This window comes from Dioscorea cayenensis, chromosome 5 (assembly GCF_009730915.1).
Source record: "Dioscorea cayenensis subsp. rotundata cultivar TDr96_F1 chromosome 5, TDr96_F1_v2_PseudoChromosome.rev07_lg8_w22 25.fasta, whole genome shotgun sequence".
Lineage (NCBI taxonomy): Eukaryota > Viridiplantae > Streptophyta > Magnoliopsida > Dioscoreales > Dioscoreaceae > Dioscorea > Dioscorea cayenensis.
In genome coordinates this window covers 1,252,043-1,277,760 of record NC_052475.1, presented here as the reverse complement: position 1 = coordinate 1,277,760, position 25,718 = coordinate 1,252,043, and the positions used below count along the sequence as shown (strand labels likewise).

The 25,718-nt window shown below is 37.8% G+C and overlaps 4 protein-coding genes across 6 annotated transcripts; 1 reads left to right on the top strand and 3 right to left on the bottom strand.

The window, feature by feature from the left end:
* Positions 1–27: 27 nt before the first annotated feature.
* LOC120262174 (NAC domain-containing protein 104) lies at positions 28–3,033 on the bottom strand. The gene is made up of 4 exons (XM_039270249.1): positions 2,327–3,033; positions 837–1,011; positions 419–717; positions 28–321 (listed from the first exon to the last, which is right to left on the bottom strand). Exons 2-4 carry the CDS (start codon positions 997–999, stop codon positions 175–177), a joined length of 609 nt encoding a protein of 202 aa, XP_039126183.1. The 5' UTR covers positions 1,000–1,011; positions 2,327–3,033; the 3' UTR covers positions 28–174.
* A 149-nt stretch (positions 3,034–3,182) lies between these two features.
* On the bottom strand, positions 3,183–6,149 carry LOC120262173 (histone deacetylase 14). Of its 2 annotated transcripts, none has more exons than XM_039270248.1 (9): positions 6,052–6,149; positions 5,767–5,930; positions 5,615–5,689; positions 5,122–5,223; positions 4,888–4,959; positions 4,563–4,619; positions 4,042–4,293; positions 3,726–3,907; positions 3,183–3,641 (listed from the first exon to the last, which is right to left on the bottom strand). In XM_039270248.1, the coding sequence occupies exons 1-9, from the start codon at positions 6,074–6,076 to the stop codon at positions 3,341–3,343; spliced, it is 1,230 nt and encodes a 409-aa protein (XP_039126182.1). In that variant the 5' UTR covers positions 6,077–6,149; the 3' UTR covers positions 3,183–3,340. The 2 variants fall into 2 exon arrangements, with proteins under 2 accessions (XP_039126182.1, XP_039126180.1); XM_039270246.1 differs by having other exon boundaries at positions 5,767–5,936; positions 6,052–6,137.
* Positions 6,150–6,193: 44 nt separating this feature from the next.
* Positions 6,194–7,953, bottom strand: LOC120262172 (pentatricopeptide repeat-containing protein At2g22070-like). Its single transcript, XM_039270245.1, has one exon. It carries the CDS (start codon positions 7,921–7,923, stop codon positions 6,214–6,216), a length of 1,710 nt encoding a protein of 569 aa, XP_039126179.1. The 5' UTR covers positions 7,924–7,953; the 3' UTR covers positions 6,194–6,213.
* LOC120262171 (pentatricopeptide repeat-containing protein At2g13600-like) lies at positions 7,947–12,966 on the top strand. Of its 2 annotated transcripts, none has more exons than XM_039270243.1 (3): positions 7,947–10,273; positions 11,731–12,310; positions 12,651–12,966. In XM_039270243.1, exon 1 carries the CDS (start codon positions 7,982–7,984, stop codon positions 10,025–10,027), a length of 2,046 nt encoding a protein of 681 aa, XP_039126177.1. In that variant the 5' UTR covers positions 7,947–7,981; the 3' UTR covers positions 10,028–10,273; positions 11,731–12,310; positions 12,651–12,966. The 2 variants fall into 2 exon arrangements, with proteins under 2 accessions (XP_039126177.1, XP_039126178.1); XM_039270244.1 differs by having other exon boundaries at positions 11,443–12,310.
* Positions 12,967–25,718: the final 12,752 nt, after the last annotated feature.

Genomic DNA, 25,718 nt, shown 5'->3' with positions numbered 1-25,718 from the left:
AGACAAGAAAACAGCTCAAACAAAAAAAAACCATTAACTCATATGCTTAAGCTTTAATTAACATGAAGCCATTATAGAGTACAAGAAAACACCACTATATAAATACATATATATATATATATATATATATATATATATATATATATATATACAAGGAGGAAGCTTTTTATTCTTTTAGTTTGGCAAACTAACTTCATCATAATCATCCAAGGATAAGAAAACTTCATCAAGGCATGAGAGCTCCATTCCTTCATCATATATGCTTGTTTGAGACCCCGAACTCTTGTCGAAAACCCGGCAAATCACCCATTTATTTGTATCCTGATCATCAGCATTCCATATATATATATATATTATAAATAAGCAGCAACATTTGATTTTGGATAATTTTGATGTTGATGAGATGAAGAGGACTTACTAATCTTGGTTGTGATGATCTCTTCTTTGAAGACCTTCTTGATGTGCTACTGCTGCTGCTGCTGCTGGTGCAAGCAAAAGTGTCTAAAAGATGGTATTCATGCATTAACCAATTGGTTTTGATACCTGCAGGAGATTCTCCCATGTAGTATACAAGAGTTTTCTTGATGCCAGCATTTGTATTTTGGCTTCTTATGAGTTCATCGTCGCCTACCGGCATCCAGTAACCGTCGCCGGAGTGTCTGTGGTCGGTTCTTCTTGTGAAGAAGTACCATTTGTTGTCACCTTTGAGAGCTTTTCCTTCATAAATTCATTGAAACAGTCTAGTTTGATTAGAAATGATATATATATATATATATATATATATATACATGATATGCAGAATAGTATGATTGGGTTGGAATTTATATATATACTACCATTGAGTTCCCATGGATCACAGTGGTAAAGGTCAAGGGTGGGGATGATGTCTGGTTGGCAGGGGAGATGAGCAGCCTTGCAGTAAAGGAAATGGACGACGAGCTCTTCGTCGGAGGGGAAGAACCGGAAACCGGGTGGTAAATTGGTGTTGTCTTCTGCCATGAAGTTGATAACCTGATAACAAGTAGTAGTAGTAGTAGTAGTAGTAGAACAAGAGAAGGATATTGATATGTTTGTGTGCTCTTTAGGTGGTGCACTGAATGCTATTTATAGTGTTTGAAAGAGGGAAAGACTTAGGAATGAAGGTGATTAGATAGTATGAGTGGCTGGGTTGATCAAGTTAATAGAAAGAAAAAACAAAAGAAGTGTGAGTTGATAAATATTCTAGTTTTGGACACGCATGCTGTAAGTGCCATTGGTCATTTGGTTAAAGTGCATGGTGGACTTCTTCATTCTAGTGGAGATGACTTTGTTTTGGTTTATCAAAACAGGACAATTAAACTAATCTTTCACTCATTTGTCTAAACGTGTGTGAGGTTTTACTAAATGAAAAATAAAAAAAAAAACCAAAAAATCTTGTAGAAAAATTCATAATTGGATTGATATGATAGACTTGCATGAAGTTGATGTGGGGGCTCAGCTACACCATTTAACTCAAAAAAGAGATTTTCATTTGTGGGACTACACACCCAGACACCCTGAACTTTCTTCCTTCCTTTTCCAAGTTAAAGATATGCTAAAACATTCAAGTCTAATCAAAATCTGAAATCTTTACACACTTGGGTTCATTTGTGTTCTTACTTGTAAGTTGTAATCTATAAACCTTGAGTTTAAAGAAGATATGTAGGAATCTTTAGATAGGATATACTAATGAATGGTATGGCTTTACTAGAAAGTGATAGTTAGGCAAGAACTTTCTTCCAATTATTCCCCATAGCAATAGAGCTCTCAAATGCCTATGAGTCTGACTTCCATCCTATCAACTCTACTTTGTTTTTTTATATATATCTTTCTCAAAGACAATAATTGTTTTCATGCTTACTGAATCAGATCTCCAAATTCAGTTTAACAAGATAATTAACTTGATCAGATTGCACTCATCTCTTATTCTTTTACTCTCTGTTTTCCTTAGATGTCATGCCACCTAAACAACTACGTCACCTGGACAAGTATAAATTATAAAGTATAAAGTATAAAGTAACAGTAAAGAAGCAGAACATGAAGAAGATATAATTTGTTATCAGAAAAGGAAAACAACATGCAGAGTATGTGCCCATGGTTGTTGATGCAAAACAACCCCCTCAAAACATGGCAATCATTTTTCTTTATAACAAGACATGGAAGCAAGAAGGAGAGGATTCCCTGCAGGAAAGTTTCAATCCCACTTTAGGATGGCAGCTACTCACGTGAAAGCACGTAGGACACCTCTACTTTAAAATGCTTGTAAGGACCCACAGAATGAAGATCAACATTGTGAGATAGAGTTTACCTTTGTTTGGAGATGACATGAGTATGACGCCACCTTTTCACTTTTAATTTGCTTTCTTGGATTCTATTCCATTCCATTCATGAGCAATCCCTTCTAGACTCTGTATTTTACAAAGATGAATGAGTTATTGTTGTTGTTGTTGTTGTTGAAGTTGCAGAGCAATACTGGGTGGTGGAGTGTTTGTAGAATTTCCACTTGAAGCTGGGACTGGCATTCCAATAGGAAAGGTTGGTGGCCTAGAATTTTTTTTGCCTTGTTGTTGCTCAACCTGCAAGAACAAACAAAACTCAGTACTGTGAGTAATAATGTGATGCTTTCAAGGAGAAGAAACATATAACAGACATGAAATCTAACAGTTTTCTCATACTTGATTAATGTCTCCTTAATTTGACACTTGCAGGTAAATGAGTGGGGGACAATGGAATCAAGTTTAGTGCCTAAACAAATATTAAATCATAGAGTACTAGCTCATAGCATCACAAAACAAAACCATCTTACATGTCTATATAATCACACAGATTAACAGTTAAGTGGAAGTCAACTACATGAGAAATGTAGCAAAATAATTTCATGTCAATCTCTATCCTGGCATCTAGGAGAGTACCTAATTGACATGACCTAAAGCAATGCCTTGCAAAATAATTAACAGATGGTCTAAAACAGGAAGACTATTTGTAATGGCATCTTTCTTGAAGTCAACCACACACTGAAAGCCAGATAATACAAGTGTTCTTTGGAAATATCATTGCATGATGGCTTGAGAAGCCAAACATCTAGAGCAGAAAACATTAACATTGCCATCATTCACATATCACAATCACAATTAAAATTAGTTTTTAATAATCAAGAGAAGTCCTGGAAAATTTACCTGCCATTGTCTATTGATAAGAACTTTATATTTGCAATTATGAGCCAAATTTACAGACACATCCATAGAGGACTCTGAAGGAACAAGCTAGTCAAGCTCATCAATAATAATTCTATTAACAAAGAGATCATTGTTCATCTTGACTCTCAAAGGGAATGTATATACTTGACCTTCTGGATTACTTGTTTAACTTTAGACAAAGGTTCTTCGTACAAAGCAGCAGGATTATCGAATTGAGAAGCCATGCTTGGTTCAGTGAGAAATGCGCGAAATGAGTCAGCAACTGAATTTGAGAGAGACTGGAGATTGTAGCCTCCTTCCAAGAAGAACACACAACGGCCACCACATAGCTCCTGTGCTAGTTGTTTTATGTTTGATGCGAGCATGTAGTATGTAGCTGTCGTGAATTGCAGACCCGCTAGCGGATCCAATACATGAGCATCATAGCTGAACACAGAAAGAGCGGAAACTAAGGTTAGCCATGTAACTATGTAAGTGTTGATCAGCAGATATAGAGAATGGGCGACTCACCCAGCTGATATGAGAATAATATCCGGCTTAAATCTTTGAGCACATGGCACAATGACTTCATCGAAAACAGACCTCATTGATGTATCACCTGAACCACCGGGTAATGGCATGTTCAGTGTCGTACCTTCACCGCTACCTTGACCAACCTGATCAATTTTACCTGTACCAGGGTAGCTTCCCACCTACATAGCATCAAAAGAAAAATCCGGTTAACTACAGTTAACAAGAAAGTGACTGAATGATATACTTTGTGGTCAAAAGTAATTAATATGTCGTATAATTTGGCGAGAATGCATTTGCCTTTAAACACAGATACCTGATGAGTAGACAAGAAGAATATATCTGGATCATCATAAAATGCATCACATGTCCCATTACCATGGTGGACATCAAAATCAATTATGAAAACTCTCTTTAAACCATGGACACGTTGAGCATGGCGAGCAGCAACAGCTATGTTCCCAAAAACACAAAAACCCATAGGGCCATCGGGCACCGCATGATGACCTGGAGGCCGAATTAAGGCGAATCCTATAGGTGGATTTGAGTTCATGCTAGATGCTGTAACCTAAGACAAAATGTTAATATCTCAGCTACCGAAAATGAATGCGAAAAACACAATTCCAACTGCAATGATTTGAAGGTTGAGGGGATAATTATTAGAAGCAACAAAAGGATAAGACTATTATGCAATTATACCACTTAAAAGTAATGTTCAAAACCAACTGAAAATTAAATTTTAACATAGTCTATCAGAGATGAAGCTAGGTAATGATGAATCCAGGAAAAAAAAAATGATGAAACACAATCGAAGAATTGCTAGAGAAAGCCCATTACCACTGAGTCAACCAAGGAAATCCCAGCTCCAGCTGCAACAAGGGACTCCTGAAAAGTCTGCAGTAATTGAGATACTGTAATTAAATGGTGCCGAAGGAATAAATCAAATTGAAGCTTATTTCTAATACTGATAGGATACTGCTTCGTACTGATCCATCTGACAGTGGTGGTTTAGTTGTTAAACAACTGTTTTAGTAAGATAGTGAATAATGTGAATTCAGATTTGAATCCTTGTGATAAGAAACTTCTAAATGCCTATTCTGCCAAACCTCATAATAACAGAGAAGGAACAAAGGAAGAGGAAACATTCAGAGCAAGCACTTACAGTAGGGGTAGCATATGTTGGCCCAGACCCATCAATGAAAATAAGGCCTTCCTCAGAAGCTTGTGACATTGCCTGCAAAAAAAATTCATTCATGCAGTCAAATAAACAGTAACAATCACAAATTTATATTAAAAAAAGCAGCAGTTTTGAAATAATAGAAATATTAAATGAATGTTATGAATCACCATGCTGCTTGAGTGAAGAAAAAACAACACAAAAAAACATATAAATTACCTTTTCAAGACCGGCAACATATGCTCTAGCATGCACACTAGCAATATCATCCATTGAAGCAGGTCGAAACTTTTGTAGTTCATACACCACCGGGCCACGATGCTATAAATTAGAACAAGTATGTGAATCGTCAAAAGAGGCAATACCTAATGTAAGCTTCGTAGATGAATTCAAAGTAAAGATTGCAAAATCAAAATTTGCATCACCAGTCAATATCAGATATCTATTATTTGGAATTTCCCACAAAATTTTGTGCCGTAAATGTTTCTTTGACTATAAAATGCTTAAATGAAAACATGATCAGGTATAACTGATGAAGAAAACATAGAAATTCATAATGAAAGTGACAACAGCCTTCTGCTGCGATAAAATAAATCAGAAAAATGATACCCACAGTAGTTGAAACAAGACAGTGCAGGATAGAACCATAAAATCAGAGGGCCACTCAATCTTTACTTCCCATATGATCATTGTAAACCAATGTATACCTCACCTTTGGAGTAAGTTCCATCCTTTCAAGAGCATCGACGATCGCAGGCACCCTCAAATTTGATTCAGGATGTGATTCCTGTGTAAAAACAGAAAATAAGGACTCAAATTAAAACGTATCACTCTAACAAACAAGAGAGCAATTCATTGGCTTGCCTTATTATGGCCCATTGCAGGAGCCACGCAATAGAGCACACGCGCATCAGATAAGCTGCTAGAACAACACTTAAAATCCCTAGTTATAACTCGATTATTCAATCCATAACCACAACCAAATCTCATCCCAAACCGTGGTTTCACTGCTTTTGAGAAGAAATTCCCTGCATCTCAACATGTTTATGAAGAATTTGAAGAAAATAACATCAAGATCTAAACTTTAGCTGTGATGACATCAAGGATAAGAATTATAGTAAAATAATAATAAAAAAAAAAGGCAGACACCTGCAAGCAAAGCCGGAAGCTCCATCAGGATCCAAACGAGTCGCTCTTCCTTCCCGCTAAAAGATAAACAGGAGGAGAGGAGAGGAGAGGATTCACCACCTTAGCCGCCAAAATATCAGGCAACATTCAATCTGAACCGTTCATCACCTGAAACTTCACAAGCTATTCGACGAAATGCCTGAAGGAGTCTGATTCTTCACTTTGTTTCATTTGATCAACCAGCAAACTAAGCATTCCATAAATCTCTTCCACTGCAAAATGGGACTTATCTTCAGCTACAAAGACATGCTTGATGCTCCTCACTTCAATCCAACTACAACCTGGATCCTTCTTCAATCCTTTCTCCTTCATCACTGCTCTGAGTCTCCGGGCATCGTCCCACCGCCCGGCCGCTGAGTAGATATTGGACAATGTGATATATCGAACGCCGTTCTGCGGATCCAACACAAACAATGATTCAGCTGCCTTCTTTGCAAGCTCAAGATCACCATGCACTTGACAAGCACCAAGAAGAGCTCCCCATACACCAATGGCATCCATTCCACCACCAAGATGCAAACTTTCAACGAACTCCATTGCCTCGCTGAGCTGGCGCTTCCGGCCAAGAGCATCAATGAATGCAGCATAATGCTCAGGCTTGGGAACCAAATTGTACTCCTCCATCATGCGCAACATTTGGCCTCCCTCGGAGACTAGACCAGCATGGCTGCAAGCCGTGAGCACAGCGAGGAATGTCACGTTGTTTGGCTTCACACCTACATCAATCATACTTCTAAACACGCTCAGTGACAGCTCTCCATGCCCATTCTGTGCGAAGCCAGTGACCATCGAATTCCAAGAAATGAAGTCTCTTTCAGGCATTTCAGCAAACACCTTCGTCGCCAAGCTTATATTGCCGCATTTTGCATACATATCAATCAGTGCATTGTGCTCAAAGAGATTGAAGGGATGTCTCCTCACGATGTACCCATGGAGCTCTGTTCCCCTCCCTATGAGCCCTAGTCTTGCGCACGCGCTGAGAAGAGACACCAATGTGAATGGAGTTGGCTCCACTCTCTCCTCCATCATCCGCTGGAAGAGCTCCAGCGCCACTGCCTCGTGCCCGTGCTGCTCGTACCCTGAAATCAACGCCGTCCATGACACCGAGTTTCTGACAGGCATTCTTTCGAACACTTGACAAGCCTTTTCGAGCTGGTTAGCTCGCGCGTATGCTCCGATCAACGATGTCCACGAGACGACATCTCTCGGCCCCATTCGATCGAAGAGAGAAGACGAAGCCTCTGCATAGCCGCACTTCCCGTAGGCATCGATCATCACGTTGGACATTATAAGGTTCATCTCCATCCCGGAAACAACCACGGCCGCGTGAAGCTGGCGTACAGCGTGGAGATCTTCCAACCCAGCGCACGCCATTGCGACAGCGACAACGGTGAATCTATCCATCTTCTCATCAACCATGCTATCTCTTCGCAGTCGGCGAAAGAGAGATAGAGCTTCCATTTGATGCCCGGAGTGAGCTAGGCTTGAGATCATAGTGTTGAAGCTGACGAGGTTTCGTTCAGGCATTTCGTCGAACAATTGCCGGGCGGCATGAAGGTGCCCGGCACGAGATAAAGCGCCGAGAAGGGTGTTCCAAGACTGGTGATTCCTGTGAGGCATTTCGTCGAACAGTGCTTGGGCGTGGTCGAAAGTGCCGCACTTGGAGTACATATCAAGAAGCCGGTTGGCGAGGAGGGTGTGGAGAGTAAGCGCGCTCTTCAGGAGGCGGCCATGGATAAGCTTGCCGAGGCTGAGGTTCTTCTTGGTGATGCATTGCTCGATCATGGAGATACTGAGCTCGATGACGCTCGAATTGGCGGCTCTGCAAGCCATCGTTCTCGCCGACGAGGAGGAATGGAATCTGTCCCGTTTCTCAGATGAAGCTTAAGCAATGGCGACGAGGATAGCAAATCATCTCCCAAACTCCACCTTCTTCTCAAACATTCTCCAATCCTGCATTCAGTGGAAATCCCTCCGAGCCGTACAACAAACCCATGCACACCTCCTCAAAACCCAGTTCTCCTCCGAGATCTTCATCCTTAATCGCCTCATCGATTCCTACGCGAAATGTGGCTCCTTTCTTTACGCACGGAACCTGTTCGACGGAATGCCGCAGAGGAACATCTTTTCATATAACACTATGCTCACAGCGCTCACCAAGTCAGGCAGGCTTGAAGATGCTGACATGCTATTCCGCTCCATGCCTGATCATGATCAGTGTTCTTGGAACTCCATGGTGTCCGGGTTCTCACAGCATGGGCATTTCGAAGACTCGCTCGGGTTCTTTAATGTCATGCATGGTGAGGATTTTGTTCTCAATGCCTACTCTTTTTCTAGTGCTCTTTGTTCTTGTGCAGGGATTATGGACTTGAGAACAGGCATGCAAATTCATGCATTGGTTTCAAAGTCGGGCCTTTCACACGATGTTTATATGGGGACTGCTTTATTGGATATGTACTCCAAGTGTAAGAGGCCATTGGATGCATTTCGAGTTTTTGAGATGATGAAGGAGAGGAACACAACGACATGGAATAGCTTGATCACTTGTTATGAACAGAATGGTCCGGCTAATGAAGCTCTTGTGGTGTATGTGAGAATGATGGATTGCGGTGTTGAGTTTGATGAAGTAACACTTGCTAGTGTGGCCAGTGCGTGTGCAACTCTGTCTGCTATTAGAGAAGGTTTGCAAATCCATGCACGTGTGATCAAATTTGAAAGGTTTAATAATGATCTTGTTTTGAGCAATGCTTTGGTTGACATGTATGCAAAATGTAGTAGAATTGAGGTGGCGAGAAGAATATTTGATCGCATGCCTGTCAGGAGTACAGTTGCAGAGACTTCTATGATTAGTGGCTACGCAAAGAGCTCAAGTGTTGAAGATGCAAAACTAGTATTTTCTAGGATGACAGAAAAGAATATTATAGCTTGGAATGCGCTCATTGCCGGATATACGCAGAATGGGGATGATGAAGAGGCAGTAAGATTGTTTCGGAGATTGAAGAGGGAGTCTGTTTGGCCAACACACTACACATTTGGAAACATCCTCAATGCAAGTGCTAACCTTTCAGATTTTCAAATAGGCAAGCAAGCCCATTGTCATGTTTTAAAACATGGATTTCGGTTTGAGGCTGGACCAGAGACTGATATCTTTGTTGGCAATTCACTTGTGGACATGTATCTCAAGTGTGGGTCTGTTGATGAAGGGGGCAAAGTGTTTGAGAGGATGATTGGGAAGGACAGGGTGTCATGGAATGCCATGATTGTAGGATATGCGCAAAATGGTCGTGGTGAAGAAGCATTGCATCTTTTCAAAAGGATGCTGAGCTCCGGGGAAACACCTGACAATGTGACTATGATTGGTGTTCTCTCCGGTTGCAGCCATGCTGGATTGGTTGATGATGGTCGTCAATACTTTCAGTCCATGACTAGAGAATTTGGTCTGGTTCCATGTCGAGACCACTATACGTGCATGGTTGATTTGCTTGGCCGTGCAGGTCATCTAGCTGAAGTGGAGGCATTCATCAAAGAGATGCCGGTTGCACCTGATTCTGTTCTTTGGGCTTCATTGCTTGCTGCCTGCAAGGCACATGGCAATGTCAAGTTGGGAGAATGGGCTGCAGAAATGCTCTTTGAGCTTGATTCAGCAAGTTCAGGACCATATGTTCTTCTTTCAAATATTTATGCAGAGATAGGACAATGGGAAGACGTAGGAAGAATCAGAAAGTTGATGAAGAATAAGGGTGTTATTAAACAGCCAGGCTGCAGTTGGATTGAGATAGAACGAAAGGTTCATGTTTTCATGGTAAGGGATAAAAGGCACCCAAGAAGGAAGAGCATCTATAATATCCTGAAAATCCTGCAAACACAAATGAAGAGATCCAGCATGGAGATCTTTGTTGGGATGAATTTGTCATATGCTTGCAGCTTCCAATCATGAAGCACTGTTCTTGATCAACTTCCAATTCTACACTTCATTTGGTACAAATTTTAAAGAGCAGCCAGCAAAGATTGCATGTATGATTGGATAAATTTTATTTGTTCTTTGCTTCTGAATGGAACAGAATGATTAACTTCATTGCCACAGAAGGATACAATCTTTGGAACCTTATATTGTGTTTGTTGGTATTCGGCAACCAACATTATGCCAAGGATTAAATTGTTTTCTTCAAAGCTGCGGATGATTGTAAGTGATTATTTATTTTCTTCATTTCATTATTTTTGCTATTCCTTTCTGATATTATTAATACTAGAAATATTATCCACTGATGCTCCTGTGATTCATAATTCACCATACTTCCTTGGAAGTCATATTCATGAGACTTAGTCTTTTAGACGTGAAGACTTGGATGGTGATCTTCTGAATGATGACATGTGTAGTTCTGATCAACCTCATGCCAAAGGAAGCTGGACAAATTATACGTTTGATTTTATGGTAGCACTTAATTATGCAGTTAGAATCATTAAAAGTGATCAGGCATGTGTAGGACTGATTCAAGTTAATTTGAATTGTTCCCACATTAATAAATATAAAGTAGAGCTGGAGATGGAGGTTCTGTTTGGAGCTTGTGTTGGCATTCCTTCACAAACAAAATTTTTGGTTTAGAATGGAGTTCATTATTTCAGTAAGTATTCTATGGAAATTAACACAAATCTTATTGATGCTATTATTCAACAAATTTCTTCACAAAGTTTTCCAAAGAATTCTGTTTTCTGTGGTGAAGATCATGTCTGCACTATGCATAAGAAATTTGAGCAGGACTGTAGGAGGAACTTAACAATTAACAGTGACTGGCCATGACTCTGATGCCAAACCTCGGTCCAAATTTCTAGTCATTGAGCCCAACCATTAGGGACTAGTTTCTTCTGAAAATAAACAAACCATAATTCATGGGTTATTAGTGCATACTATGAGATAATAACATGGTTATTGGTATTGCTAAGGAGGAGGAGAAAATATTTGTAATAGTAAATTAGAGGAGACTCTCCTCAACCTTATTGTTGACACAGTTAAGTCTAGTGGCCTTTGAGGTAACCAATACTTTTCTTTCTGCTAACTATTGACTTGTGGTGGGTTGAAGAGCTTTGTATGCAGCACGGCCTCAGTTTCTGAGTTTTCTAGCTTTCTTTTTCTTGTTTTGTTTGTTAGCCCTTGGGCTACTTTGTCAAAAAAAAAAAAAAAAACTATTGACTTGTGGCAAGACCTTGTGGATTTTTCCACAGCCAAAGGCAAATTAAAGAATTCTATGATTATTGGCATAAGGAATACGTGTGTTTTGTCATATATTATGGTATACCCATCATATATATTTAACAAATCTATGATATATTTATATTTGTCTACTTGTTGATTAGCACATTGAAGAATGCAGTGCAGAAGATGGAAATTTGGTGGTGTCTTTCACTAGTCCATTTGACTTGTGATGATATATATATATATATATATATATATGTATATGATGATATGAAGGCCAGAAGAAATCACAAGTGTGTGAAAAGTAGGAAAAAGACTAAGACTTTCATTTTCATTTTCATTTGGAGAGCAGACTTTGGAATTTGGAAGATTGATGAGTAAACAGAGAAATAAATTAGTATGAAAACATTCTCTATCTCACTTCCTCTATCTATCTGTACTATACACAGATGCCATGGCAAGCTCAAGTGAGATCAGTGAGATCATGTTGAAAGTATCACATGGGAAGTTCGGAGCATGGGCTTGGACAATACCAGAGAACCATGATGTTGGCAAAGATGTAGAAGAACAAGAAGAAGAAGTTGCATCTCTGCAGTTATGGGAGAAACATAGGAATCCTCATGGAGTTACTGAAAAGCAGTTGATGATGAAGTATTGGAAAGAGATGATGGAGTTGGTAGGAGATGCACCAGAGAACACTTATGAGCTTTCATTCAGAGACATTGTGGATGTCACTTGGAAAGAAAAGAATGATGAGAATGAGAATGAGTCTTCCAAGGATAAAGTGGATAAGAAAAGGAATAAATGGATGAAAGGAAGGGTGGCAAGAAGTGAAAACTTGGGGAATGGCCTGCTTTTAAAGATGTTTGTCCCGGGGAACATGGCAAGGAGGAGCAGTTTTAGTGTCAATGGTGCTCATTCAAAGGTCATTCCGAAGGCTATGGTAGCTGAGGGGGAATGGAGGAGAAAGGATCTTGGTGAATCGAGTAGCTTCGACTCGAACAACAGCATCAACCACACAGGATGGAGGTGAGCACTGCAAATCATAAGAACATTCCTTTTTTTTTCTTAAGAATTTCCATGCAAATTATTTTCTTAATTCTGTATATCTCAATTCAGTCTTTTAGTGTCTTAATTCATATTCTTGTTTCTTGCTTTTAATGTCATTGTTGAACAGAACAAACAAACAAACAAACAGAAGATTGAAAAACTAAATGCAAACTGCCATACATTTTCGGACATATCTAGGAATAAACATGTCATTGAATTGCTTTCAAATTAGAGTTCTGTGCACAATCTGAGATTATTATACCTTTGTAATTTTTATTAAGATGACTGAACTATCAACCATTTTATCAAATTGTCTCAGGAAAATGAGTGCCTGTTTACCCTTGCTTCACAAAGCCATGAAAAAATGAGGCCTTCTTTGATTTAATTATGTGGATGTTGCATGCTATGATACCAATGCCAATGTTTGATGTATCCAAATGAAAATGCTTGTGAGGAGCTCTCAGGTTATCAAAATGATCGGCAAATACTACGAAGGTTTCTGAAGGAATTGTCGATCCTACCGCTTTATAGTAAAAGTTGACTTATCCGTGTTATTGTATATGATCAGATATTATGAACCAGTATTTTCTGTAATGTTATGTAAAGCTAGAATTATCAGCAAGTAATAAAACCTTTCCGCCATGTTTTCAATAATTTTGAATGATTGAAATTACAAAATTATAAAAAAATAAAAAAAAAAGACATGTTCAAAGGCCCACTAATGAACAAATGTGATTCATTGGCCTTGATTCATTCATGATAGAATTGGTTAAAAGAAGAGTTTTGAACTTGCCTTTGGATTCTGGATATTATAATTTGAGTTGCCACCTGTTGATCTGCTGATACTTTTCTTTAATTCATTTTGCAAGGGATATGATCAGATGACAATTATTCTAAACTTTTCAAGCATGCCAAAAGTACCATTTATATATACCATTGTGTGTGTATCTATCTACATATGAGTTGGATATGAACATGTCAATTAGAACAATATCTAGAGACGTCTTACAGTGTTATTAGATTTACATCTAATAACTATCGTCATCTTATAAGCAGTACCATACAATATTAAATAGTGCCAATCAGTAATTATTTGGTTAAACAAAAATAAATATGTATAATTTTTTTATCCAAATAATAGTCTTTAGATGGTGATTTAATAGCTATTATCAAACATATTTAGAAGACAATACTCTGTATACGTAGGTAGGTGATGTTTATTCTATATATATTGTTAAGTCTAATGACATGGATTGTCATTATATGACAAGCTAAGAGGTGACATGACAAAGAAAAATGATGTGGCAATCCAAGAGGTTGAAGGAACTGGGAAGGCAGGAGGAGCTCGGGTCGAGTCAACTGCATGGATGATTGTGTGTGTGTGTGTCTCCATTCTTCAAGTGAGTTTTTGAGTGACTTATCTTACCACACTAACCCACCAGAACCATCATATATTATTGCATTAATCATTTAATTTGTTTGGAAAAATAATATTGTTCTTTCATAAAATATATTTTGATTTTAATCATAATTTTAAAATTTTACAGGGTTTTAATTCACATTATGAAAACTATTCCATGTTAGCTATTATGAAATATAAGAAAAAATCCATTTATATAATAAATACGTCTAAAAATAGGATACTTAGAATATTTAAATTGCTGTATTTTAAGGTTGTACACGTACAAATAAATGACCAATTAAACATTTAAAAATATGAGTTATTACATGGGGATGGGACTCATGATTTAGCAAACATAATCCTAAAAATGGGCATTTGGTTGTTGTGATTGGACTGAATCAAATGCACATTTTTGCATGAATTGACAGCTGCATGCTGTCTTAATTAACTGACCTGTTGGAATTTGGACTCAATTGTGGCCTTCCTACAACCGCTTAGAGACCTTGTATATGTGCAAAAGAGAGAAGAGTCTTCTCTATAATATCTTCGGGTGTTAGCTAGGTTCAAGAAAGCTATCTCCTTTCTGATGTAGATCATCAATAATGTTGGTATTAGGAGCGTCAAGGTTCTGCTAGAGGATCCGGATATTCAAGGAATTTGCTCTAGAATTATCCAAGCTCTAGTGTCTTAACCTACTCATATTTCCTCTGTTTCTGTTTAGAAGGGTTCAGTTCAGAATCTTTAGCCAATGAGGAGAATTCTTTGAATCAATTTCCACTTAATTCTATACATTGGGATAAGATCCCAGCTGTTGAGAATATCTTCATTCCCTTATCAGTGTTAATTTTGCCTCGAGATAAGGCTTCTAAGCACACTGCAAAGACAATGTTTTTTGTGTGTGTGTGTGTGTGTGTGGGGGGGAAAGAGCTACAAATGTAGCTATTTATTAAGAGAAAGCAACTAAGAGAACAGACCCTAAAACGAAACAAGAACAACCACCACAAAACTCAAAGCCAAAAAGCAACAGAAAAAAAAACACAAAAACATCTCAACCATGAAAACCATATTTGTTGATCATCTTCATCAGCCAATGTGGTTTTTCCACGCCTTGGTGGAATAAAGAGAGGCGGACAGCATGTATTCCGTGACCTGCAAGAACAACATCCAGTTTGTTCCAATGATAGGGGATTAGATCAATCCTGGGGTTGTTTAGTAAATTAATTAATTGACGAAGTTCATCCAAATAAGGAGAGTGCTGCTAGAAGAGTACATTTGCAGAATCATGAAGCAAATCCCAGAGCTCTTTTGAACTGATGTATATATTAGAACATCTATCAACATGATCAATCATGGATTTGAGAGTAGCAGTAAGAGCCAAAGTCTCCAATTCCACTTTTGCAACTAAATTAGCAGGAGAGAATCCTGCACAAACAACTTTGGATTTAGAGTCTATCTTGATAAATCCGCTTCCAGCCTTACCCGAGGCAGAATTCCACACTGCAAAGACAATGTTGGATGTTGAAAGGTTGCCTCAGTATAAGGATTCCTCAGTGCAGACAAAAAATTCATTCCTATTGCTTTGCATCAAGATAAGAACCCTTCTGATGATATCACAATCCTCTCAACTTCAACCCCGCCTTGGGATAAGCATCACTTGGATGATCAAACCCTAGATGATGATTCGTTGATGGAATTAGACCCATCCAAAGCAGATACTCACATAATTAAAACCTCCTCTACCATTTCACCTACGGACTCAACCGTCGGCAATGGAGATACCAAAAGCATACAAATGGGTGGTCTTACATAGGGGTTGGTCACTGATACCCAAAGAAATTTCAAATAAACTTACTATTAATTAGCCATCTTCGTCTACCCCTTCGGAAGACCCATTTGATGAAGAGCTTGTGGACTGGGGCGAGGATGAAGACCAAGACTTTCTAGCAGAAGGTTTTGGAGATGAAGAAAATTACCTAGAAGAGGTAAATCTTCCCTTTGAGGCACCAGAAGGCATATTGCAGGAGGACCTCACATCTTTAGATTAGTATAATCCAATTATTGGCACTGATGTTAGGGAGATGGATTTTGATAAAGAAGGAGAAATAGTTTCCAGGCAGTTTGAAGAAGCACAACCTCAGGGATCACATCAATTAATTGGAATGTCTCCTTCAATTCATGGAAGTGATCGAACCAAGAAACCTTGCACCGGCTGGAATGAAGAAGGAGGATTCCTTCCTCAACCACTTAGATCTTTGAAGAAAAAAATTCTAGAAGATCCAAGAGAATGTACCACCTCCTTAAACTTTTCTATTCTTTATTACTGGTCTATTGCTCGATTACTCAATTATAGTAATACTTGTGGTGTTAAATTCTTGGGTTCTCCTAACTAAAAATCCAAATGCTTCGAAATGATAAGGATTCTTGAGGTTGAGAGAGCTACTAAATCCTCCCACTTAGCAAGTACGTTTGTTATACCTATAAACCAGACTCTTAACACTTCTTAATAAAAGTGTTATCTTGGAATGTTAGATGCCTGGGAAGGCCCTCCAAATGACACTTAGTTAAAGAATTCTTATATTCCACCAAAGCATATATAGTTTTCTTATAAGAGACCAAAATTCAAGATAATTATACTTCCTTATGGAATTCGATAGGTAGTCAAAATCTAGATTCCTTTAACTTCATTCTGGCCTCTAGTTAGCAAGGGTATTGTTATGGCTTGAAATGAAGACTAAGTCAGTGGATCCCTTATTCATTCAGGATCTTTCTCACTCACCTTAGAATTCACTAGGTATGTGGATAACACATTCTGGCTATGCTCAATGGTTTATGGTCCAATCACCAGATCCCTAAAGGATGATTTCTGGAATGAACTACGTTTAGTAAGACTCCTGAGATCTTCTCATTAGATTATATGAGGGGATTTTAATGTCACTTTTTCCATGCATGACAAAAATAAAGGACTTTTGAATCTAAGGGAACTTCTTGATGCTCAAAACTTTCTTGAAGAACTTAGTCTTATGGATTCTCTCTTCACGGTAAAGGGTTCACTTGGAAAAGCGATCAAGCATACCCAATATGGGTATGACTAGATGGTTGCGTGTGTAATCCTGCAAGTATATCGGGTCATCAAGTAATACCTCTCACGTAAGCATGAGAGGGTTGCATTCCCTGGGGCCCAAGAAACTACTCTTACTTCCTCTTTGTGTGTTGTTTAACCTACAACTTCGAGTGATGCAATGAAATTACAAAGTAACAAATAGATTTATACTAAAATGTCTATGGCGAAGGCAAATTACAAGTGATAATCAAGGAAGGGAAAGTAGTCATGGAAGAGGATCTCCTTGAGGCTACTAAAGTGTGAATGATGCTACAATTATCATGCAATAGTGCTTTGGACAGAGAAAATCCTAAGATAAGCGAACCCGATGGTCACGACAATTGACCCATAAGCCGTACTTGTATTGATATGGAATTTCTTTCGACCAAATCCTCCTACGATTGCAATGAGGGCAAGAGACTTCTCAAATTAGAGTCGAAACACAAACTAGGTATAACCCTAATATTGGAGGGGGTACTAATTACCCGATGATTACAGTGTCTTCGTATATGTATCCCTTCCTAGCTAGGTGTGTCTAATACAAGGGCGATGATCACACAACCTTGTATAACCTAAAAATCGATACACAGAGTTCTCATGCATACCAATACCATGAAATACACCAAGCATGGATCACAAACACACCAAATGCAATAAAACAAGTCATAGCATCCAATCTATACAAGTTCACACCTAAGGTTCACCTACATCCCATGACCTTGGGGTTTAGTTGTTCATACTAGCAACATACAAAATAGAATCCATGAAAACAACTAAATAAAACAACATCAAACTCCCTCAAAGATCAAAGGCCGAATGACGCTTGGAATCCCCCGTAGAAAATTTTCCTCGTCATCGTCAGCCCTCTAGATTGTATCCTAGGATTAGATATTTCCAAATCACGCTCTCCCCGTCAATTTCCACCTCGGAGATGCCCTCTCTTGCCTTCTTCTACCTCAGATTGAAGATGGTGGTGATGAGCTCCAAGAATAAGGCTTCCTCCCCTATAAAAATGCCCTAAAACCCTTTTTAAAAGCTGTTCTTGGGATGGCTTCCTCTCCAAATGGGACGTGAGGATCCTCAGAATTCTGTCAAATTTCCAGTAAGTTGTTATAGTAAAATTGCTACAATGTAGTGCTCATTCAGTTAACTTGCGGCCGTCTTCACGGCCGTAAGGTTGCCTGTGAGGAATTCCAAACTTAGCGTTTTTCTTCAAATCTTCATGCTTCAGGATGCTACAGTGTTGCTACAGCCCCCGGTGCTCTTTCAAACACTATTTTTGGTGTCAATTTCCTCTTGAATCACGTTGTTAAACTCACCTAGGCTTCTTCTATACCCATAACATGAAAGGAACCAATTAAACGATGAAAGGGCGTCGATTCATCAAGAAAATACACAGATTATACACAATAAATATGTATAAAATACATACATTTAGGCGTTTATCACTAGATCATCATTATCTTTCCAAAAATTGGTCTACGATCGTTTGGAGCACTTGTCAATATACTCTTCCTAGATTTTGGTCTCACCATACTCTAATTAGCTTGGAGTTTGGATCATAACCTCGAAGACCCAGATCCTTCCGCTTTGAGAAATCCTAGTATTCTAATCAGAACTAGGGGTTCTCTTATCCAGGAGTGGTGGTTCAAGATTAATCCTGAGGGATGAGATGCTTTCATTCTCTCAAAGCATAAGAGCAATCTAAAAAGTTATGCTTCATAAGTAAACTTTTGGGTCCTTAAAGATTCTTAAAAACTCTCTACTTCTATAACTAAATTCTCTTGATTCCATTAGCGAAAGTAGACCCCTCTCTATTGAGGAATCCTAATGAAATTCCCATATCATAATGGATCTTTTCTCCATACTCTGATAGGAGGAATTGCACTGGAAGCAAAGCTCTAGGATCAATTGGCTTAGAAAGGGTGACTCTAATACAAAGTTCTTTCAAATTTTATTCCATGTGTTTGCCATAATGGGGCCTAGGTTAAAGGGAATCTAAACCTAGGAGAGACCTTTGTAGAGCATTTTCAACTTCATTTTGTAGAACCAAGGCCATTCATATTTCTCCTGGATTGGAAAAACCTATTCTTGCACAAAGAAAGAATGGACCTTTCGGATCTTGAAAGACCTTTCTTAATTGAATAAATTAAACAAGCAGTGTTTGACTTGGGAGCAAATAAGGCTCCAGCTCCGGATGGGTTTCCAATTATTTTCTCCCAAAAACACTGGACCTTGGTTCAGGATGTCTGTGTCAAACTCTGTAATGATTTCTTTAAGGCTAGAGCTAATCTGGAAAGTTTAAACTGGGTCAACATTGCACTTATTTCCATAGCGACTTCAGTAGAGTACATAAATGATTAAAGACCTATTAGTCTTATAAATTCTACTTGTAATATCATCTCGAAACTTCTCACCAATAGATTAAGTCAGGCAATCGATTCCTTGGTAGATGACTCCTAATCGGCTTTCATTGAGGGTAGGCACATAGATGATAATATCATCAATGCCCATGAAGTGATCTTTAATCTTCAAAGTAAACTTTGCAAAAGCCTTCGATTCATTAGACTATAACTTCCTTATTAAGGTCTTATTTGCCAGGGGATTTGGATGTCGTTGGGTGACCAGGATTCATAATATCCTCAAATCTTCTAAGGCCAGAGTTTTAGTTAATGGGGAACCACATGGTTATATTTGCTGCAAGCGAGGTCTTAGACAGGGAGACCTCTTTCTCCTATGCTCTTTGCCTTAGCAGCAAACACGTTGAGTGCAATGTTTTGGTATGCGCTTCAGTCTAGAGTTTTACTAGGTGTTCCAATTAACCTTTTAGAAAATATATATCACCTTTAATATGCGGATGATCTTATCATATTTACAGCAGGAGGATAGGATGATCTTTGAATTATTAAACTAATTCTTTATCTCTTTGAAGACGCCTCAGGACTCACCATTAATTTTTCAAAAAGTTGTCTTTATTCTACTAATTATGGTTTCCAACCAAATGTGTCTTCAGCTACAATTCTCAACTGTAATAGGGAATGTCTTCCTCTTACCTACCTAGGGGTCTCGCTTTCTAAGAGACACCCTAGGAGACAAGATTAGATGAAACTAATCCTTATGGTTCGTGCCAAACTCACATCCTGGAAAGCCAACTACTTGTCTCTTGGGGGGCGTCTCACGTTAATTAACTCTATTCTAACCTCGATTTCAACTTACTGCATGTCAGTCTTCCACTTACATTCATTTGTTATAAAAAAAAAATAGATAGGATTTGAACAGACTTTCTCTAGAAAGGGTCAGAGCTTGGCTTGAAGTGTTTCCATCTAATCACATGGAAGAGAATCTGTGGATTGCAAAATATGGGTGGCTAGGGAATTCTTAGTCTGCATGATTTCAATAAAACCCTCCTTTGGTAAGTGGTGGCGTAAAATTTACTCTGTAAACAAAGTTGCTGGTCTAAAATCATCCACTAAAAAGCCAGTTATCTTACGACGCTTTCAGTGAAAAACGTTGTGGATATATATATTTTTATTATTAATCTTAAATAATATTTTTGAATCTTAACGGCATTTTTATTCATGATGCATGACTTAGGTTTAAGGCGGTTTAAAGCACGCCGCTATATTACTAAAATGCTACTTATCGTACAACGTTTTTAGTGAAAAACGCCGTCGCTATATATTTTTATTATTAATTTTAAATAATATTTTTGAATCTTAGTGACGTTTATGAATAAACGGCGTGACTAATTTTCTGGAGTTTTCTAAAACGGCGCTATATTACTAAAAAAACAACTTATTATATGGCATTTTCAGTGAAAAACGCGGTAGATATATATTTATTATTAATTTTAAATAATATTTTCTGCAGGTAGCGGCGCTTTTACTCATATAAACACTGTAACTTTTGACATTCTTTTAAACACAGCTAAATTACTTAAAATCCACTCATTTTACAGCATTATCTATGAAAAACGTGGTATATATATATATATTATTAATTATGAATAATATTTTCAAATAGTAACGGAGATTGAATGCATAAATGCCGCAAAGGTTGGCTTGTGGTCCAGAAAATAACGGAAAATAAGTTGACGGCATCTATGAAAGGCAGCTAAATTACTTAAAAACCACTCATTTTACGGCATTATAAAAAAAATGCCATAGATATATATTTTTATTATTAATTTTAGATAATATACAACTCCACTAAATTACTAAAAAGCCACTTACGTTGTTTTCAGTGGGAAAAAATACTGTGAATATATATTTTTACTATTAATTTTTAAAATATTCTGAATCCTTTTGGAAATTACGCGGCGTTTCTCGATTAAACGCCGTTACGTAAATGCCGGCAAAAAATACCGTAGATATATATTTTTACTATTAATTTTTTAAAAATATTTTTGAATCTTAGCCGCGTTTTTGTTGTTAAACGCCGCTATTTTTTGGGAATTATGCGGCGTTTGTTAGTTAAACGCCGCCATGTTACCAAAGTTTGGCGGGAAATTACAGGCAGTGTGATGTTTCCGACGTTTAATAAAACGCCGTGAAATTACTCAGAGTCTGTTTGGATGCATAATAAATTTTTCCATAGGAATTTTATTCCATAGAATTCAAATATGATTCCGGTGGAATTTATTATGGGAAAAATTCCTACATAATGGTGTTTGGATATACATAGAAATTTTTCCATAGGAATTCAGTAGATCAACTCTGTGCATCAACTATCAAAAGATTTATAGGTCATGCTGGCAAAATGAAAATTTTATGTACCTTTATCAATCTTTGCTTCCTAAACCAACATTTTATAATGGAGAAAGAATACACAAAATAGATCACAGATAGCACACTAATGGGGTTAATGTGATTTTGCATCATCTTACACCATTCATTACCCAACCAACACTCTAAAACAAACATTCATCATACCATTACCCTTGTCTATAGTGCAGGGTTGGCCAAGAAGAATGAAAGTTTTCTGAATTTGGACTACTAAATTTCAGCACATCAATCTTAATTGATTTCAGCAAGCAAGAAAGTGTTACTACATTTGGGCATATGATATTTTCTTTTCAACTGTGACAACCTGCCACTTGATAAAAATATAAAGTTGTATCAACTTTAAACTACACCTCTTGTTGCTATAAAAGAACAAATTATTTCTCCAAGGACACATCCGGCAGGACAGAATATCATATATTATAGGCATTGCAATCTATGTAGGAATATAAGAATGTTAGCAATAAGGAAATATGCAAACACATTCATTTAATTAAATAAGATGATGCAACATCACACACCCACCATACATGTCTCTAAGGAACACATATTACTGTGCATTGAAATGCTTTCATTTTTTTTACACTCTCCAGTGTCTCCAGCTAATTAATTTGAGACCTTCAACGACCATAAGGACGACCATTACATGAGTATTGAAAACATACAAAGGATAGTATAAACCCAATCCAAAGAAAACATACAATTACACGAGTATTGAAAACAATGATAAACCAAGGATCAGAAGATGATGAAGTAAGAAAAACACTGATAAACCAAGCATCAAACAATTTTGGGTCTTTCAACATTCAAGATGAAAGAGAATACTAAAACTAGCCTAATTATCCATTTCCTTGATCTTATGACTTTAGATTTTCAGCTTTGGATGCTAATAGAAAAGTAGCACAACAACGAACAATATGCAAATCAAACCAGACATCCTTTCATCCACAGAAGAAAAATAACCTTTTTCAAACTCTTTCTTGCCAATCCACGTCAAAACTCTTTCTTGCGAATATCAACATAAAATGGAGATCTAATCATGAATAGAAAAGAGGCCTGGAGGAATGGTAAAGAAGTAAGGTGATCGTGAAGCTGGCGACATTGAAACCGGGAGAGAAGGCCAGAGCGGATTAGGCTGGAAGGCCGGCGGACGAGAGAGATGGACAGAAGATGAGAGAGATGGACAGAATGGTGGAGGGGATCAGGCTGGACAAGAGAGATGGAGAGAAGGCCACCGGCGAGGATCGGGGTGGGCGAAAGAGATGGAGAGAAGGTCGCCACCACAGATCGGGGATGGACGAGAGATATGGACAGAATGGTGGAGGGGTTCGGGCTGGACGAGAGAGATGGAGAGATGGCCGCCGGCGCGAATCGGGGTGGGCAAAAGAGATGGAGAGAAGGTCACCACCATAGATCGGGGTGGATGAGAGAGATGGAGAAAAGGGCGGAGCGGATCGGAGTGGACGAGCGAGATGGAGAGAAGGTCGACACGGCTCAAGGTGGACAAGAAGGCCTAAGCGGAGAAGGAGGTTTTATAATTTCCCAATGAACACTCTGGCCTGAAATGTATAGGGAAAAAATATTTTGGGGTCACCTCTTTTACAAATTACTATAGAATCATATGATTCCATAGTAATTTTATACTATCAAAATAGTATCAAAACACCCCTTATTATAATTTCCTACATAATACTAAATTCCATAGGAATGACCATCATTCCTATGGAATTTAGTGGTACCCAAACAGGCCCTCAACGGCACTTTCTTTACTGCGTTTTTGGAGAAAGTCGTTGTAGATATATATTTTTATTAATAATTTTGAAAAATATTCCTGAGTCGAAGCAGCGTTTTTAACTGAAAATGCCGTAAGGAAAGTGATTACTGGCGTTTTATAAAACGCCGGAAATCATAACGCCGCGTTTTATAAAACGCCGCCTGATTTCTGGCTATCCTCCTATTTCTTCTGGAGTTCTATTGAGAGGAAGAAGGCTCTGTCAATTGGTTTTTTTTACAAGGTTTTTATTTCCTTTCTTTTCTATTATCTTTTATTTATTTATTTATTTATTTATTTCATATGTAATCGGTTTGTTTTAACAGATGTCGAAATCCTTGGATGTCGTGAATTGGAGAAAATTGGTTGCTGCCGGTGTTGTTGGCTATTTGATTGGGGATGTGACGGGTCATATTCGGAAGCTCGTGTACAAGGATAAGCCGGTGTCGTATGTCTGCGTTCCTCAAGAAGGCACACCAGGGGGGTTTCGCTGCAACCCTGTAATCCGCGGCGAGTTTAGTCTGAAACCTGGTGAGGAAGGGCGATGAAGTTAGAATGATCGTCTTTCCCTAATGAGAATCACGACCAAATGAATGACTATCTTTCTTTCTCTTTCGTTATGTTTCGATGTTTTTAGTTTTAGTTTGGTTTTCCTAAATAATCGTTTTTAGTATTTAGAAAATATTAGTCCCTCTAATATAGTCTGTATGTCCCTTTGGTCCCTCTAATATAATTTGTCCATAAGAAATCTCTCTATTTTAATATTTAGAAAACGTAAGTCCCTCTCTCTAATATAATTTGTCCCTAAAAAATCCGTATGAGGATTTATATATTTTTTAAATATTAAAATAGAGGGACATCGTAGAGACAAATCATATTAGAGGGACTAAAAGGGCAGACTAACTCTATTAGAGGGACTAAATAAGGTATTTTATTTTATTTTTTTCCTTTTAGCCTTTATGCATTTTTTTATGGTGGGAGCCGCTTTTTGGATTTTATGTCTAACAAAACATTCCAATCCAATGATAGAGTGTTAAAAAATTTTGATTCCAATAATCTAGGAATTTGTTTTTAATCAATAAATAAAATGACTCTGGTGTTGCTAATTTTGACTCAACAGGAAATGGATAAGGCTAGCAAGATCATGGGTGGTTGAGGCTGTGTCAGCCATTTCGTGGCCTTGGTGCTTGACTTTGTAGTGGGGGTGCTTCGGAAGAAACATGATCTGTCTTCTCTGCCACCGTATGTGTCTCTCTAGAGAAGGCAAACCAGGGTTCAACTGTTCCCCTATTTATAACCGCGATCGTGATTCTATGGATCAATCTATGGCGACTTCTATGAAAAGTGATTGTTAGTATAAGTAAGAATACCTCTATGAAAAATAAAGTATTGTATGGAGGTTCAACTGTTCCCCTATTCATAACCGCGATCGTGATTCTATGGATGAATCTATGGTCACTTCTATGAGAAGTGATTTTTTAGTATAAGTAAAAATACCCATATGAAAAATACCTCTATGAAAAATAGAGGTATTGTATGGACTATGGAGTATTACTCTTTAATTATGAACAATGTTTTTAAAACCAAAGCAAATAGCAAACCAGTTTTATATTTGGGTCACGAGTCAATCAGTCTGACAGGATGACCCATTCCAGTCAAAACCGGATGACATTATATACATGTATATATATATCATGGTGCCCTTTGAAATATCGTGGATACTTATTATCATTCAAAGAAAGATGCCACAATGATTCTCAAAATTTTATTAACTACTTGAAGATTGAAATGCCATTGGATTTATCTAAAGCATGCAACTATCATGATGAACATACCATACTATCTTTAAACAGGATCAACCCCATACTTTTGATGTTAATAGTTTTTCAAACACCTAAACAATTAAAAGGTTTCACTATACATTAAAGTTAATGGCAACACTAATTCTGAGATAAATAAAACAGTTGTAAATGATTTGAAACATTGAGAAGCATTAAACAATCCTTGGTTAGTGTTAAAGTAGACATGAAATGATTTTCAAGTGAAATGGAAAAACACCCAGCAAAAAATTCTTTCCAGCGTGTCATCTAATATTCACCAAATGCTTGCCAAGTTGTAGTCAATTTTTGTAGGAGATAATGGCTGGTTAATGATGCCTGCTGCTTGTGATTAGTGGCATCAGAAATAAAAAATATAAAAGCCAAAACCAAGAAATTTCAGGGATAAATGAAAACCATGATCTTCAATCTGGGCACTCCATATATACTTCAATATTATAAATAGCAGGTTCTTCAATTCAAATTTCACAATATGTGAGCAAGAATTTTTAACTT